Raw genomic sequence first — 17,428 nt, 5'->3', positions numbered from 1 at the left:
TTTAGCATTTAACAATTGCTGCTTTTCAAGTGATTTCTAAAATGTTAACTTATTATTAAATAATGTTAATTATCGTTAAACAAACAAAAACGGCAACAAACATGCGCACAAACAGGCAACAATTTATTAAATCAAAAGCACATGCGCTCCTACCGATAGCAACCTGTTGCGGGGATGCAACTTCATGCGTTGGTGATGGCGGACCTCAACCACGTGTTGCTTTTTCAAAAAACCCTTCAACAGTTTCCAAGGACGCCCGTTTCTAGGCAACCGAAAACAACAAACAAACACCGCTACGGTGCAAAATCGATTGATTCACTTACAAACGTATTGCACGAGCAGAATGCTCGCTGGTTTACTTCTATAACACTGTCCATCTTCGGAGTGCAAGAAAATGCAGTTAAAGTTTATGAAAACTATCGTCGAAGCACAGGTAAGGTCCCGTCCGTTGGAGTCCTCAGTTTGAGAAATATTCCACACCAGTTCGTATCCCCAGGACCACCTGTACCGTGTGGCTGGTTTGTGCTGGTCAGCAAACAACCAGAAGCTAGCGGTAGCCACAGCCGACCGAGTCATTCTACTGTTCGACGAAAATGGCGAACGCCGGGATAAGTTTTCCACCAAAGCGGCCGATCCGAATGCCATGAAGAATTCCTACGTAATTCGTGGCATCACGTTCAGTCCGGATTCGAGTCGGCTGGCGGTAGCTCAGAGCGACAGTATCGTGTACGTGTACAAGCTCGGCGAGCAGTGGAACGAGAAGAAGGTGATTTGCAACAAATTCCCGCAAGGTTCGGCCGTCACCTGTATCTCCTGGCTTGTCGGTGGTTTAATCGTGGCCGGCCTGGAGGATGGCAAGGTCCGTTCTCTGTACTGCAAAAACAACAAATCAAAAACACTGTACGGTACGGACAGTATGGTGGTAACGCTGGCACAAAACACTAAAGGAACCGGTGTCCTGTCCGGCCACGAAGATGGCTCAGTTGTGCGCTTTCTGTTGGTGGAAGAACCCGGTGAACCAACGGGACGATTGTTGCAACATCCGGTTGCTCCGGTAGCACTAGCCTGGCCGCAGGGCGGAATCGTTGTGGCTGGATGTGATAAGAAGATCTGCTTCTACGATCTTCAGGGTCGTGCTATGCGTACGTTCGATTATGGACGGGATGAAGTGGAGCGGGAGTTTACCGTAGCCGCCGCCAGCCCGAATGGACAAGCCGTTGCGGTGGGAAGTTTCGATCGGCTACGCATCTTCAGCTGGAGCCCACGACAGAATGCCTGGACGGAGTCCCTGTGCAAGACGATCCCTAACCTTTACAGCGTAACGGCGATTTGCTGGCGAAAGGATGGCTCACGGCTGGCCGTTGGATCGTTGTGTGGAGCCGTGCTGGCATACGAATCGGTGCTGAGACGCACCATCTGGCAGGACAAGTTTGAGCTAACGTTTGTGGCACCGAGTCAGGTGTTGTTGCGATCGCTGCACGAACCGATCACTACGATGTTGGTTGAATCGCAGCTGGGGCTCGAAATCGACGACATAAGGATCATGGGAAAGGATAGCTATCTGGTCGGCCGGACCGAGGATTCACTGATCTTGTGTGATCTTACCCGCTCGCTGACGAGTGAAATTCCTTGGATAGCTACAGGCCGTCACGAACGGTTTTACTTCGAAAATCCAACCGTCGCACTGATCTTCAACGCGGGCGAACTGTCGCTTGTGGAGTACGGCGAGCACTACATCCTAGGCTCGGTAAGGACGGAATTCGTAAACCCGCACGTAATCTCGGTACGGTTGAACGAGCGAGGCAACACGCGGAACAACAAAAAGCTGGCCTATCTGCTCGACATGAAGACGGTTTGCGTGGTGGATCTGATGCTCCAGTCGACGATCGCACAGATTTCCCACGATTCCAAGATCGATTGGTTGGAGCTGAGCGAAACTGGGCACAAGCTGCTGTTTCGCGATCGCAAGATGCGTCTCGTGCTGGTTGATGTGGGTACTGGGCAGAAGCAAACCTTGCTCGCGAAGGTCGCTTTCGTACAGTGGGTCCCTTCGAGTGATGTGGCCGTTGCCCAGAGCGATACCAATCTGGCCGTTTGGTACAACATTGATCTGCCGGAACATGTGACGATGATGCCGGTACGGGGCGACGTGGTGGACGTGCTGCGAGAGGACGGTCGAACGGAGATCATCACACGTGAGGCCGCATCGGAGCACGTGTATCCACTGGACGAAGGTTTGGTAGAGTTCGGCACCGCTGTGAATGATAGTGACTTCGGGCGTGCCATATTTTATCTCGAATCTCTTGGTGATCGACCGGCGGCTAAAGCTATGTGGCACAATCTGGCCAACATAGCACTGGCGCAGCAAAACTTGCGAGTTGCACAGCGTTGCTTTGCTGCGCTGGGGAATGCCTCGAAAACGTTCTACATAGGGGAGATGATCAAGATTGCGGAACGGTACGAGGAAACAACGGGACCCGGCATGACGTGCCCGGAGGTGCGTGCCATGATGGCTCTTCTTGGTGGGGATTTAAGGTGAGCATTTCTGGAATCGTATTCGGGGAAAGAAGTCTAAGTAATGATGCCTTTGAAACTGCCACCAGAACTGCGGAACGTATCTACATCGAGCAAGGCGATATTGAGGCTGCCCTGGCCATGTACACCAAGCTGCGTCGCTGGGACGACGCCATCAAACTGGCAGAACGTCGCGGATACCATGGGCTCGTTGAGCTAAAGGAAGCACAGATGGAGTTTCTGCTGTCCACCAGCCAGGAGGAGAAAGCGGGCGAAGTGCTCGAGGAGCGTGGCGAAAAGGATAAAGCCATGACACTGTACATGAAGGCCAACAAACCGGTCAAAGCGGCAAAGCTGGCACTGAAAACGCCTCATTTACTTTCGAACGAGAATCTTGTCACAAGAGTGTCTGCATCGTTGATCAAAGCAGGTTAGATGAAGCTGGCCATATTATATTTGAAATGTCACTAACTCTATAATGATTAACTCTTTCGCTTTAAGAACTTTTTGAGCTCGCGGCAGAACTGGCGAACCGCACCGGACAACAGCAAACCGCCATTGCCCTGTACCGGAAGGGTGGTGCCTACGCGAGAGCGATCGAACTTGCCCGGTACGTTACGCCGGATGATGTCACCAGCCTGGAGGAAGAATGGGGTGATTGGTTGGTGGGTAAACGGCAGCTGGATGCCTCCATCAGTCACTACATCGAGGCTGGCTGCACAGTGAAAGCACTGGAAGCGGCAGTCGGTGCTAAGCAGTGGCGCAAAGCGGTGCAAATCGCGAAAGTCGTCGATGATGCGGAAGAAATCCAAAAGTACGCGGTCGAGCTAGCTGAACATCTGTGCCAGATAGGAGACGTTAAGACGGCCGAAGAGCTGTTGGTGCGTGCCGAACTCTACCGTGAAGCGGTGCAGCTACTGAACAAGCATGGCCAATGGGAGAAAGCGTTCGACATTGCGGACCGATTCCTGCCCGGTGCGGACGTACGGGAGATGTTTGTCGAGCTGGCGAAAGGGCTCGAGCAGGAAGGAAAGTATAGGGATGCGGAACGGGTCCTGCTTACGGTTAATGAACCGGACCTAGCCATCAACATGTACAAAGAGCTGGAGCTGTACGACTCGATGATTCGGCTGGTGGAGCGCTATCACAAGAGTCTCCTGGAACAGACGCACCTGAACCTGGGCCGTCAGCTAGAATCGAAAGGACGGTTTAAGAATGCTGAGGTCCATTTCCTGGCGGCCGGTGATTGGAAGGCTGCTGTCCACATGTACTGTACAGCTAGCAAATGGGAGGAAGCTCATCGGGTGGCCAAGCAAAAAGGTGGTCAACCAGCTTCGGAACAGGTGGCGTTTATGTGGGCCAAATCACTTCCCATCGAAGGAGCCGCTCGGTTGCTCACCAAGATGAATCTGCTCGATAGCTGCATAGCGTACGCCTGCGAGGCGGGCCAGTTTGATGTTGCACTCGAACTGTGCAAGGTGAGCGGGCGTTCGGCTGATGATGTGCACCTTAAAATTGCGATGGCCCTGGAGGATGATGGCAAATTTACCGAAGCGGAAGCTGAGTTTCTGCTGGCAAACAAACCTCGGGAAGCGATCATGATGCACACGCACGGTGGTGACTGGAAGTCGGCTCTTCGTGTGGCGGAAAAGTATCTCCCCGAAGCGGTGCACGAGGTGTTACTGAGTCAGGCAAACAGTGCGCTCGAAAGTCGCAACTATCCGGAGTACGAAGCACTTATGATTCGTGCCGATCGACCTGATCTGATTCTGGAGCACTACAAAGAATACAACATGGTGGCGGATGCGTTGCGTATCGCTAAGGAATACGTGCCAGGGGCGGTGGCTGAGTTGCAGAAGCTGTACGCCCGCATGAATCGAGGCACTGGGGAATCGACCGATTCGCGATATCTTTTACAGAAAGCCTCAGAGCACGCCAGGAATGAAGAGTTCCGTCGAGCGACCGAGTGTCTGCTGCAGATAAACGAAGGAAATGCGGATGAACCGACGGTGGCACGGGCACTGCTACGTGCAGCTGAGATATGCAACCAATTCCTCGAAGGGCCGGAAGCGATGGAAATAGCTCGCGAACTGGGACCACGTCTGATCGACATCAGTCAGGTAGGGCCGGCGGCTCAACTGTACCTAGCCGCGGAGCTTCCTCAGGAAGCGGTCGATGTGTTTATACGTACCGACAACTGGGCCAAGGCACGACGTCTTGCGAAAGAAATTGATCCACAGCTGGTGGTGTATGTGGAGGCCCAACAGAAGGCACGCCTCCGGAATCAAGGCAACGTGGAGCAGCTGGCCGATATCGATATGGTAGGTGCGCTTGATCTACTCGCCGAACAGGGCCAATGGATGCGCTGCATCGAGAAGGCCAAACAGCACAGTGTACCGGTGCTGCAGAAGTACATGGCACAGTATGCGGCCCAACTGATCCGGGATGGGGATTGTGTGGCTGCGCTGAACCTTTATCTCGAGCATGGTGTTCCTCCGGTTAGCGCCAACTTTAACATCTACAATCGTATCGCGTTAGAGTGTTTCGCGCTGCGCGAACCTGATGCAGTTGCCGTGTGGAAGAACGTTCGTACCTTTCTGCTCAACCTAGTGCAAGCGTTGCGTGGCTCGGATCAGGGCGAAGCAGAAGTTATCGATCGTTTCGAGCAGCTGCTAGTGATCGCACACTACTACGCAACAAGGGCCGCTTGCCGTCAGGCTCCCGCTTTACAGTCAATCGCTGTGAAGATATCCGTGGCACTGTTGCGCTACACGGATTTGATCCCGTGCGACAAGGGCTACTACGAGGCAGGCATGGATCTGCGTGGATTGAGTCGTGAATCGGAAGCGTTTGTTATTCTCAACCACTATCTGGATGTATGCGAGGCGATTGAGGAAGGTTCGGGCAATTTGGTTGACCATTCGGACCTGTCGTCCACTGACTTCCCCAGCTCGGTACCGATACCTGCCGAACTGCATCTGAAGAATGAGCTACAGCTGCACGAGGAGATCCGTGAGTGGGTGCTCGCAGTCAGTATGGATCAGAAGGTTGATCAAGCGCTGCCGACGGACGATCGGAACCTGTACGAAGCTAGCCTTGGGTTGTCGGATCAGCCGTGTCTGGTGAGCGGCTACCCGGTGATGGGACGTCAGCCAGTTGTCTTTCAGCGTACGCATCGGTTGGCTAATCGGGATGCATGGAGCAAACTGACGGTTGCGGCGCGGATGGCTCCCCAGACGGACATTCCCGGTGTGATCGATTTCATTGAAAAGTGGTGTGGACCGGCCAACTTTTTGTCGGGTTAGAGAGAGAGAGAGAGAGATTCATGCAGTTGAAGTCCTTTGTGCAAGGGTATTGTTTAAGGGCAATTTGAGTGCGCCTGCTAGTATGCAATTAACGTTTAAAGTCACCGATTTACCCACAATTATCTAGCAATCCTACTTTAGACACATCAATATGTCGTGAATTATTATAAAATAGTAACAAACGTGCACGAATAAAATGTTGGACTAGATTAAGGCATTATTGGTCCTAACTAAGTTTTGGAAGCGCCTAAAAGTATGCAATAGATTTGATTTTTTTGACAGAAAGGGTTGTTGCATGTTGGTCTCAATCACCAGTCTGTAACGGAAAACCAAATCTTCTTGAGCTTGTTTGCTTAATAAATAACTCTTTAATTAATCGAAAAAAGAAGCAACTAATTAAATTACATCTCCAGAGTGTGATTTGTAACCTACTCATTTGAATCGCTTTGTTCGTTTTTTTTTGTTTTAATAAATGTAATGTTTTGAAATGAAAGTGCATAAAATAATCTCCTCCCTAACAATTGCTGCGTTGTGCTTGATAATAGCTTAACATGTTTTCCATCATCACTGAAGGGTTAAAACCGCGTGAGCTACACCCTAGCCAGCCGCGAGCTATCTCATCTTCAACATTTCCCTATCGCTCTGTGATAGGGAAAGCAACATCCACCGAATGCCACTGTTTGTGCCGTTTTGGATTGTATACCGAAGCTTTTGTTCTTCCTGCTCTCCTACCCCCCTCCCTCCCCCCTCCCTCTGCATCCCCAACGTGACGCCCTCCTCCTTCGAGCATCAGGTGCGTCGGTTCCCAATACCTGCCCACGCACCATCCCAATGGCCCCCGTTTCCCGAATTTGCTCCACAAAACAAATACAAAACAGTCGTCGCCTGTCGTCCCAGATGGACCGGATCTCCCAACACACACACACACAGGATACGACTGTTGATATCAACGGATGTTGCTAGTGGAACGGTGGAAGCTGTCGGTGGCGCACTATCCACCAAGCCGCGAGAGCCGTAGCAACAACATTAACAATGGAGATTCCGTTGGGCGTAAAAAATAAAACAGAAAGCAAAAAATAAAAATGAAAGCCCCAGCAAGAACGAAGAATGGCAAAACAGCGTCAGTCGAAGCGAGTGCGATGTCCGGACAGGATGCGCGCATGGCACCTGTTGCGAGCGACGGAAACCTGTTAACGGATAAACTTTTCCTTTCGCTGATAAAGAGTTGAGCTGCGTTGCGTTGCTCTCTCTCTCTCTTTTGATGCTCTCCGTTCACCGCAGAGTTGATACAGGATGAGAGATGATGTACGTCTCAAACATCTAGAAGGATTCTGGGTGATTTATTCGGTCGGGGCCAATAAAGATGTTGCCAAAAGTTAAATGTCATGTTCGAGAATCGGATGGGTTGTTTTGAATAAGCATTTAATTAATTTAGTATTTATCATGGCAAGGAGATGAAATTGCAATAAAAGAAGCTGTTTATAAACTTTTCTAATTATATCGTCACATATTATAGAATTTTTCCACATTACACTACTAAAATAAGGAAGACGCTCTTTGATCGCTTAAATGAAAACTGCAATAGATAATCGGTCCATCTAAACTTGCACAAGTTATGCAAGTGAAATAAATACAAAAAGGCGCCCTTTTTTTGTACGTTTGCATCAGCTCCAAGCTATTCCCATCGCACTGGTTACAAGTGGTTTATCAAAACAAAATACTTACTACAGCTTCTCACCACAACCTGCGGGAGAACGCCGGAGAGCACCGGAGAGCATACATTTAGGCGCTGGACAGGGATGCTGTACGTGCACGCTCGCTCTTTCGTGCTTCATCACGTTATCAGGATGCAATGCACGCTCCGCTCTTGAGCAACACCTAACTCGCCAATACCTGAAAAGTTGTGCTGGAGCACTGGAAGTTATCAGTTCCCATATTCAGTTATCAATCTCCGACGGTCGCGAACGGTTGCTGCGAGCTGTGAGACGCTCATCCGTTGTTCATCTGTTTTTCGACACAAAAAAGGGAAATTTATACACATTGAAGGAGTTTGTGAGGTTTGTGTGGGTTTTTTTTTGTGGGGGAGTAAGAAAATGTGACATAGTTTCTGGATCGTTTGTATAATAGCATGCCGAATGGTGAATGGGTTGGTGACTTCAGGATAAGTGAAAATTGGTTTTTCAGCAGCGATAGCAGCAGCCCACATCAACAATCCCCGGGGGTGATTTATCGCTATTAATAGGTGTAATGCTTCGAGCTTTCTATCCTCTAATCACTCACCATGGAGCGTGATGCAAATGGAGCAAAAAAGGGAAGCTTTTCTTTGTGCTTCTGAAGCGGGTGTGTGTAAGTGATGCGTAAATGTTCTTTTTTGTGATATAAAAATTTGCTAGAGTAAATTCCGTTAAATAATATTCAAAGAAATAGTTAAATGTGCTGTGTGAATTTGTTGGAGTGAGAATTTCCAGAAAAGTGATAGGTTTGGGGCTAAATAAATAGATTAAGTAGCAAATAAATATCAATTTGATTTCCCAGTGAAGTGAAGTGAATAACCGCCCAAAAGGATCTCAAGAAGGAGAGGCATGTGGTTCCTGTTTCATGTGAAATTCTCGTTAACATATAATAGCTTTTAAAGTTAAGCTAATGGCCGTTGTTTGGCGAGTTAATGGAGTGTATAATTTATGTTTTATTTAGTGCGATTATTGAAGCATTAAACATCGTGATTTTCAGTCGAATGTGTGCCTGAAGGATGTGCAGAAAAATGTGAAGCAATGCGTATTGGAAGAATTTAAATAAGAAACAAGTGATGGCTTAAATAATTAGAAAGCAGAGTGAGTACTTATATCAGTGGCAAAAATTGGTGAAAACTGAGTCAAAAAATCATCCCATACCGATAGGTAAATCCGAACTCCTCACACTAGCTTTAATTATACCGAACCAACATAAAACTTCACACATCAAACGTAAATCGGAAACCACTCGAACCGCAAACCCATTTCCCTGTTCAATTTTATGGCGCTTCGTCACGAGTTCACTCCTGCTGTTGGCATCCCGTACATTAACACTTACACCTTCTTAAATTCCTATTCCAAGGGAGCAAAAATAAATTTAAGACATTTCCAGCATCCATCATGCTCACGGCTCCCGAGGTTCATTATGTCGCGCATTTTGCGCTCAAGTAATTTCAGTCCAGGCACACACACACATTTAAGTTCATCGGAAAATGTTAACTTTGTTCAGGTGGGTGCAATTTTTAGCTTCACCAAAGAGAGATCTCTCTCGCAAAAGGAAAAAAAACCCTGGGAAAACATTAACGACACGCGCTACACGCATACACGGCCGAAACGGCTCTAGCGCTTAAGGGAAATCATGGAGTCCCGCCAAAGCGCGAGGAAGTCGAGAGGTGGGAAGGGGAAAAGGGAAAAGATGAAAAATCCGTTACAGACCAACCGACCGCCCCGGGGGGTGCTCTGATGCTCTTCATCAGCAGTCTGAGGAGTTTCTGGGTGGCTGGCTGGCTGGCTGGCAGGCTGGCAACGGGATCCCTGAAAATGACACCTGACGGTTCTGTGCCTGTTGGAGTACTGTGAAAGTGGGTTATGTTTTGTTTGGCTGTTTTTTTGTTGTTGGTTGGTTTCACCTTTTGCGCTTAACTTTGCTCATCAGCTTCAGCTTCTCTTCGACTACAATTCCTGTCCCTTTCCTGAGCCCAGGATAGGTCTCTTTCCTTGGGTGCGGTATGATTAAACCGGGAAGTTTTTGGTTTGTTGTGTGCCATTTGTCCCATCGTCAAACAAGCTATTTATGAAGTTGTTTCGAAGTTGAGATCTAATTAAAACATAAGGCAAATAACAATTTTGTTTGTATTTTTACTAACAAAAATACGTGCTTCAATGTTGTAATAAAAAGATTTTTTTGGGGAACAACTCAATATAAAAATTTCTCAAACTCTCCCGTACTAACTCAATTACCGTTTATCTGTCAATTTGATTTTATGTCCAAAAAACGTGTGTCCATAAAATGTTTGTGGGAGAATATTGGGGCGTAACTCCCATCCCACTTAAGGCTAAGAAACTGATCAAATCAATGCATGTCCCACCCAACGGAGGGAGACGACACCATTCGGACTAATTGAACGGTCATGGTGAACCTCGCTTGTTTGTGTGTTTGCGCGACAAATGCTTTACGACAATCGTCGCGTATCCAACCATCCTATCCCTCTTGAGATTGTCATCGAGCCCATCCGGCTCGGGAAGGAGCGTACCATTTTATCTTCCAGGGATGACCTTTTCTGCGATTCTGTGGTGACATTCCGTGAACTCGAACTCCCGGTTCCGCCGAGAGCAGTCGAAAGGTAACGAATCTAGCATTTGATTTTCTGTACGGTACGAACACAGGCCACGTGGTGCCTCGAGAACAACATATCTATCCTCGGAGCGAAATTCGTTAGGCGAATGCTTTAAAAAAAAAGACGCTCACAAATTTGCTACCGGCGAGGGTAATTTATTTCCATTTTTATCGCATTGCATTAAATTTTGTTTTGCTACAACCTAGTGGTGGGGGTGTGGCTGGGTCGTTTAATTTGGCTAGGGAGTAATTTTGCATTCGTTAGGATTCGCTATTAATGCATTAAAGCGGGACGTTGAATGAGGTTTGAAACAAAAAACTGTACACAAAATATGAATGTTTAGAAAGGGGATTAAAGTTATACGATTTTATGTAAATCGAGAGCTTATTTATTTATAATCAAAGTATGACGGCTAGACGCCGTATAGTCAAGCATATGAAGAGCTATTTAAATTATGTTTCAAAACAATATTTTTACTATAAATTTCATGATTCTGCAGCAAAACTGGTGAATAGTATAATAAAGTTTCAGACATCTTCAAGTCCAAATATGTTCTTCTACGGTCTGCAATATCCAGAAACATGAAGCAGAAGCAATATTAAGAAAATTGATACTTTATCCATTTCATTGCTATTGAACTATCTACAGCGAGCCTAACAAATCCTATTGACTGAATAAAAGCGAGATCAACAAATATATCATAGAACTCGTCTTTGCCGATCCTCTTCTCAATCACTATTCTTCGATAGACTCCTTCTTTTGGAAAGACGTGTGAGATCTTGAACTATGAATTCTTCTTCTGATAGGAAAGCCTCTGATAGGAAATGTTATGTTCGGACTGGAAGATAAAATAATTTATTTGTAGCTTACTAAGGCGTGGGGGCGGACGGTCCGTTGGCCGAAGCGATAGCGGAACCGGAGCTCAAATCATATTCGGACTACCTCCCAGCATCCGAAACTGACTACTTTGCTGGTCACAGAAAGCCAGCAATGGCAGACTGAGAATTTTCCGAGGTTAAAAGAATAAAAAAATGAGTAAATCAGCGACTGTGGGACTATCTCTACTAACAGTAACGTTCGTATAATAAGGTACCCGGATCCGTTTACAAATTATTTCACACCAAGGAATACGAAGCATGTTCACCACAAAATCAGTTTTTCTACCATCCCTTCTTCATCGGACAAAATTTAATGTATAGTTTTGTCTCACGCCGAGGTAAATCAGCACTACGGTCAGAGATGTCTGTCCGTACCGAAGGTACGTGGGTTAAAAGTGAGTGCCGCGTCGATCGAATCCTGGCAGCTGAAATCCATTTTGTGGCTGAATGTCTTTTCGCCACTGGATTTGGATTGATTTAAAGAGGATTGTCCCAAAGGTGTGCGATGTAGGGTCTGAGTGTATCTTTCTAAATTCCTCAGAGCAAGATGTCCCGATGACAGACCCATACACGTGGTATATAGCAAAAGAGTAAAAACGAGCGTTCTTCTTGAGGAAGAGTCCTTAAGTGATAAGTTATATGCACATGCCCAACATAAGTAAAATTCGTTATTGTAGTAGAAATAACATGAAGCTTTCGGTAGGACGATAGATCTTCTTCTTCTTCTTCTTCCTAGGCACTACACAACCTAGAGAGGTCTCGGCCTGTCATTTCTGGCTTTCTGTAACTTAATTTTACCCGTAGTAAAGTAGTCAGGCCTATGTACGAGGGGGGAGGCGGTCTGAATAGGATTTGAACCCCAGTCCTGTCGTGTGAAGACCAGCGTCGTTATCGCATCGACCACCAGACTGCCCCAAAGACGAGAGATCTCGCAGCAATTTACCTCTTTATCGCTTTTCTAAAGGCTCTCATCACAAGATAAAACGATATTTGGTACATTCAGGTCGATTCAATCAATGCATGACAACTGCATGAGGATATCCACGCTTTTGCTAGGCTGTTTATTTGCCATAATTAGTCTGATTGTCAGTGTAATTATCTTCTCCATGTCTAGGGCACCCAGGACTCAAATTGAATGCATCTTCTGAATCATATATCAGAGGATTAATTGCAAGATTAAACTGAATGCAAAATAGTTCTTTGTGCAGGTAAATCCTCTTATCCATTTTTGGCTATAGAACCTCCAGACGTGAACCTATCATTTCTGGTTTCTTTGGCTTAAGTCTGCCCTTGACTGTATAACCGAATTGAATTATTCAAACAGCTAATTAGTTTAAACATGAGGACTCTTGCTTATTGACCTGAGAAGATGTTAAATCATTACCATTAAGCTGAATTTTAAAGCTTTTGGACTTTGATGGTTCAGTTGCTTTATATGTGATATGGATGAAAATTAGGCTGGTAGATGTTTTTTTAATTTTTATTTTAAATCATCAAATTTATATGCTTCTATATGATACATAAATTCAGCTAGTTCTATTAGTATCCAGGGAAGATGTCTTCCGTTTGCAGCGATTAAATCATCCCCCTGTAACACATTTCAAATTCATCCATAACACCAAACCACCATCACCTTTTTCACGCCCACCAGGCGACGTACAGATTTATCTACAACAACCCACTCCCGCTCTCGCTTCCACAGTCCCACACAGGATCACATTCGTGGCAGTAATGAAAAGGTGGCGCGGCTCGACACCCATCCCGGACCCATCGGGCCCTTTGTGCTGTTCGGTCCTCTTCCAACCATTGTGCTCATTATCGCCCCATTATCTCTATTGCTCTATTAGCGTACCACCGCTCGGTGGGCTAATTTTCATCGTTTCGACTGTACCATCTAATCCTCGGCTGGTAAAACTTTCACAGAGCGAGAGGGTTCGGGAACGAAGGAGCCAACCACATTTAGTTGCAATTAATATTTTATACCGTTCATGCAAAAGCCGTCGTACCGGCGCACACAGGCGAAAGCATCTTGCAACTTTAAAAACTGTTATAGTTTAATTAATTCGGCCGCACCGTCCGACAGTGATCAAAACACGCCAGTGATTCCCATCAATTTATTTGCGGGATTTTTGGGATTTAATCTCTTGCTACATACTGTTGGCTGTTCATTGTGAGGGAGAATCTATAATATTGCTATAAAAAGCGATACCAGAGAAAAATCGGAATATCCCATTTAGTTGTAAGGACGACGGCTGGACTTGAGCTCCTCCAGGACTTCTCTTACCAGGTCAAGCATTGTGGTTTTTCGGTATTCGAATAGCGTACCAATTTCATCTTGAAATCATTGACTTTTAAGAGCATCTTTTGAGACGATAGGGCACTACGGTCTCTTAAGTGGTGCTTCTCATCCCTCCCCGCAAGCACGCATCGCTGTCTCACGCGGTTTGTTTGCGTGCCAGGAATATTTAAGTAGAAGAGCTTGCAGATTACAAACGCTTTTTCGCATTTCTCAGATTCTGGTTCTGATTCTGGTACCCAAAGACACGTTCAACAGCTTGTGTCAACAGCCGATAAAGCTGTTGGCAATGATTATAAGTAGATGTAGTTGGAATTTCATTTAATATTTGTTTCACCCACAACTACAACAAACAAAATAACTCAACACATTTAAAATACAGCGTCAGGGTTACAAATTTGATCCACCATTTACCATACCATCGGTTCTGAAAATTCTATTCCCCGTGGAAATAAAGATCAATGTTGTGTATCGTATCGGTGCTGAGATGAAAAATACAGCAAGGAAAAACAACGAATACATTTCACAACTTATTTCCCTTTTGGTGGTCCCACACCAATCATAGCATTTGTATTAACATTCAAATTTCTTTCGAGCCCGGCCACCAACTGTCACAAAACCAACAACCTGGGGAAACCCATTCTGCGAAGGATCGCAAAACTGGAAAAGTCCGATGTGTTTTTTACCTCGAAAACAAAACGGTCCACCATAAACTTCCCTGGACTGTCTCTGCCCTCGTTGAGGTTAAACATTACGGGTGCTACCTTAATAAATTGTCTGAAACGATTTTTAAGGCTAGAAAATTATTTTTTAAAATCGTTCAAAATCAATCCAAGGCAATTCTTTTCAATAAAATAAGCAATCCAATTAGTTTTCTCTTCAGCCATATCATTTATATAAATCACACTCACACCCCGCTCAGCCACGCTGCCCGATTAAGCGTTCGGGTGTCAAAAATCTCTGCCATCCGATAGCGGTACGATGATTGTAAAACATCTAAATCTCGTCCCTGATCGTTCGGACGAACCACAACACCACCCAAAAAAAAAAAAACAACACCAACCGCACATTCACAACTCGGCCGCTCAGTGGGTTATGAGCGATAGGGATTTTTATGGTCCAGGGGTTTTCAATTGATGTGGCACCAGCACCATCGTATGACCAGCGTGCCGAGCCACAGTCACAACCGTAACAAACGGTGGGAGAAAAAGGCACCGTGGATTGGCTTGCTTGTGGTGGAATGTGCTTGCTTCCACAGCGGTCAAAGTGATAAACTTTTCCCATTTTCCGCAGAATATTCATGAAAGGCAGCTTTTGGATGCGTTCCACAAAGCCACAGCTTATTGGTGGTTTCGATTGTGCTTGGGGTCGGTTACAGTTCGGTGCAGTCGTTGTTTTGTTTGTTACAGTAATTGATTCTAATTATGTAGTTTCTTGTTTTTTTTTTATTACATGTTGAAGTTCTTACTCAGGGCCCATTCTTGCTTTTTGTGTTTGGCAATGAGTTTTTTTTGTGCTCTTTTATTTCAGCTCTCTTTATTATTCTATATGACCCCTTTTCCATATCAAAATCAAAACATTAACCATTTATCCTTATTTTCGGAGCAAACTGTGAGCTTAATAACCCTTTTTTAACAAAATGTCCGTCCTAGAGGAATATTTTTTCTGCTCATCATATTTAAAATTAATTTATTTTTTTATGATTGTTATTCACTGGGAAAATGACTTAAGATATATCTTGTCGTTTACTGTTGACTTGTTTGACACTTACTCTCTGTATTACATATTCTGCCATTGTAATTGGCTTTGTTACAAATGAAAATGATCACATATGTGTCACATATGTGTCATAAAATCCCCTTTTTGTGAGGGGTCATGTGTATTTGAATCAGTTTCCGAGTAAACATTTTGTTCAGTTTCGCAAACATTATTTGGTGACAGCATTTTAAACAATATACTGATTTTGAAAGTGATTCTGGATGTTCGGTGTGGAAAACTTTATCCTCCATGGAGCCATGGAAGGTCCAGTCTATAAGGAGCAAAGTTTGAGGATAGTTATGTGCGGCTTGCTATGCTGATAGAGAACCATGGTTTCAATTCGTAAAAGTTTGCGTTATATCCCTTTAACTGCATTAAAAGTTGAGTAAAACAAATGGATACAGAACACGCTCCATTGTTGGGTTTTTCCTCAATATTATTCTATTTAGACTGTTCTTCCCGCTTTTTGACAGTTTCTTCCTTCTTTTTTCTTTTGCACAACAAAGTCGTGAGGTTTTAACCTGCCAATTCTAGTTTGTCAGTTGGTAGATCCGTTACTAGAAAATCCTGCGTACGAGAAGATGGTCCAGACTCGAAGACTTGCCCTTTCAACAGTCGAAATCACATTAACTTTGCCATCCGCCCGGTTAAAATTGTATATAAATCTTTTGATTAAAACCCATGGATGGAACAAACTTTTTTATGCCTAGGTATGATGTTATACCAAACTATATTAAGTTTTTGTTTTGAATTTTCTAACGATAACCTTGTGACTCTAGAAACTCGTGTCTTTCAACAATAAATGCTACAAGCGTTTGCATCACAGGCGTCTAAATAGTAAAATATCGAGTAAAAAGGAGGCTTAAAAAGAAAAAAGAAAATTCAGTTTTGACTGGTGGCTGCCATTGTGTTGTTGATATCTGGTGCTGCCAGATATTTTGAGACCGTTTTTTCCAGCTGTATCCTTCATCATTAAATAATTTTATTTTATTACCATTTGAGAAGAAAGACAACATGTGACTATTAAGGAAGGCTACAGGAGTTTGCATTACTAACAAACTAAAATGTAATGTTTTTTATTCGATTCGGTTAAGTCTTATCTTAAGGTTTAGAATTATCGTGTTTCAACCAAGATTTTTACACATTTACCAACATAAGTACAAAATTTAATCTTTTTTATAAATTGATTGAAAATTAATATTCACATAGAACTAACGAATACTAACGAATACTAAAACCGCCTACCACGCCTCCTCTGTCCGTGTGGACGGCCTAAAAAAACTTTACGGGCTGGGTTTTCCGGTGTCATTCTCATGACGAGACCAGCCTAGCGGAGCCTGGCGAGTCTAATTCGCTGCACGATGGTGAGATCATCGAACAGCTCGTAGAGCTCGTCATTGCAGTGGCTTCTCCATTGTCCTTCCAAAAAAACAGGGCCAAAAATCCTTCTGAGCATTTTCCTCTCGAACGCGGCTAAGAGGGCTTCGTCACTTTTGGACAGAGTCCATGTAACAGAGGCGTATGTGAGTACTTGGTCTATAAGTGGTCTGTACAGTCCCAGCTTCTTCCGTCGCGACAGGTATTTAGAATGGAAAAGATTTCTCAGGCTGTAGTATGACCGTCGTATGAGTAACTCAACATCAATATTGTTGCCGGTGCTGACTTTTGACCCCAGATAGGTGAAGTTTTGAACGACTTCGAAGGTGCGGTCACCTATCTGTACGAGAGCACATCTTTTTTAAAATCTTTAATGCCGATTTTCAACTTTTTTATGTTATTTATATTTCTAGTACGACGGCTCAACGCCATATTGACTAAGCATCTTTGTTTTTTTTCTCTTTCTAGCAAATCTTTCATATCATTATATCAATCATAATAGCGTTTTTATCCTATTTTGTTTGTCATCCTGATGACAATATGTTGATTTAAAAGGTGTATTATTCTTTTGTCCGTTACTGTAAATGATCTAACGTCCCAGAGCAATATTTGAGAAAATCGTTTTACTCGTACTACTCTTAAGTTACTAGTTGTAGAAGAAGCTTTGAAAGGGGTAAAAAGCCTATCAAAAAGTCCAGTACACTGTGTTTTTCATTTACTATAATAATTGACGAATTATGTACAATGAACACTTTATCAGACTATTACAGTAGTCAGCGCTACATTTTTATCAATTTTCTTGTAAAAAGCAATCAATTGAAGAGAGCGAACCTTCTTCGAGCGAACGTAACAATCGAACTCACTCATTATTAACTCCCAACTTAATGCATTCTGTCTTTTGTCACACTGTTTAACGCATTTGCACCATCATTATTCTGCTTCATGTACTCCA

General features: G+C 44.6%; 2 protein-coding genes across 7 annotated transcripts in view; both read left to right on the top strand.

Moving 5' to 3' along the window:
* Positions 1 to 317: 317 nt before the first annotated feature.
* Positions 318 to 6,213, top strand: LOC118509370 (intraflagellar transport protein 172 homolog). Its single transcript, XM_036049902.1, has 4 exons — positions 318 to 433; positions 497 to 2,535; positions 2,604 to 2,944; positions 3,016 to 6,213. Exons 1-4 carry the CDS (start codon positions 395 to 397, stop codon positions 5,817 to 5,819), a joined length of 5,223 nt encoding a protein of 1,740 aa, XP_035905795.1. The 5' UTR covers positions 318 to 394; the 3' UTR covers positions 5,820 to 6,213.
* Positions 6,214 to 7,769: 1,556 nt separating this feature from the next.
* Positions 7,770 to 17,428, top strand: part of LOC118509369 — a 32,195-nt gene continuing 22,536 nt past the window's right edge. Inside the window, exons 1-3 of one of the 6 annotated variants that reach the window (XM_036049899.1) lie at positions 7,777 to 7,876; positions 7,947 to 8,165; positions 8,550 to 8,716. The gene's annotated coding sequence lies outside the window, so the exon portion shown is untranslated. Of the gene's footprint in view, positions 7,877 to 7,946; positions 8,166 to 8,354; positions 8,717 to 17,428 lie in introns of all 6 variants that reach the window. The other 5 variants (XM_036049900.1, XM_036049895.1, XM_036049896.1 and 2 more) reach the window with 5 other exon arrangements.

Source organism: Anopheles stephensi, chromosome 3 (genome assembly GCF_013141755.1).
Source record: "Anopheles stephensi strain Indian chromosome 3, UCI_ANSTEP_V1.0, whole genome shotgun sequence".
Classification (NCBI taxonomy): domain Eukaryota; kingdom Metazoa; phylum Arthropoda; class Insecta; order Diptera; family Culicidae; genus Anopheles; species Anopheles stephensi.
This window is presented reverse-complemented; position numbering and strand designations above follow the sequence as displayed.

What these genes read in the sequence shown, in the direction of transcription:
- LOC118509370 (XM_036049902.1), top strand. Translation starts at nt 395, where the DNA reads ATGCAGTTAAAGTTTATGAAAACTATCGTCGAAGCACAG. An exon ending in CTTCTTGGTGGGGATTTAAG is followed by an intron (nt 2,536 to 2,603) that starts GTGAGCATTTCT and finishes AACTGCCACCAG; the next exon opens with AACTGCGGAACGTATCTACA. An exon ending in TGCATCGTTGATCAAAGCAG is followed by an intron (nt 2,945 to 3,015) that starts GTTAGATGAAGC and finishes TTTCGCTTTAAG; the next exon opens with AACTTTTTGAGCTCGCGGCA.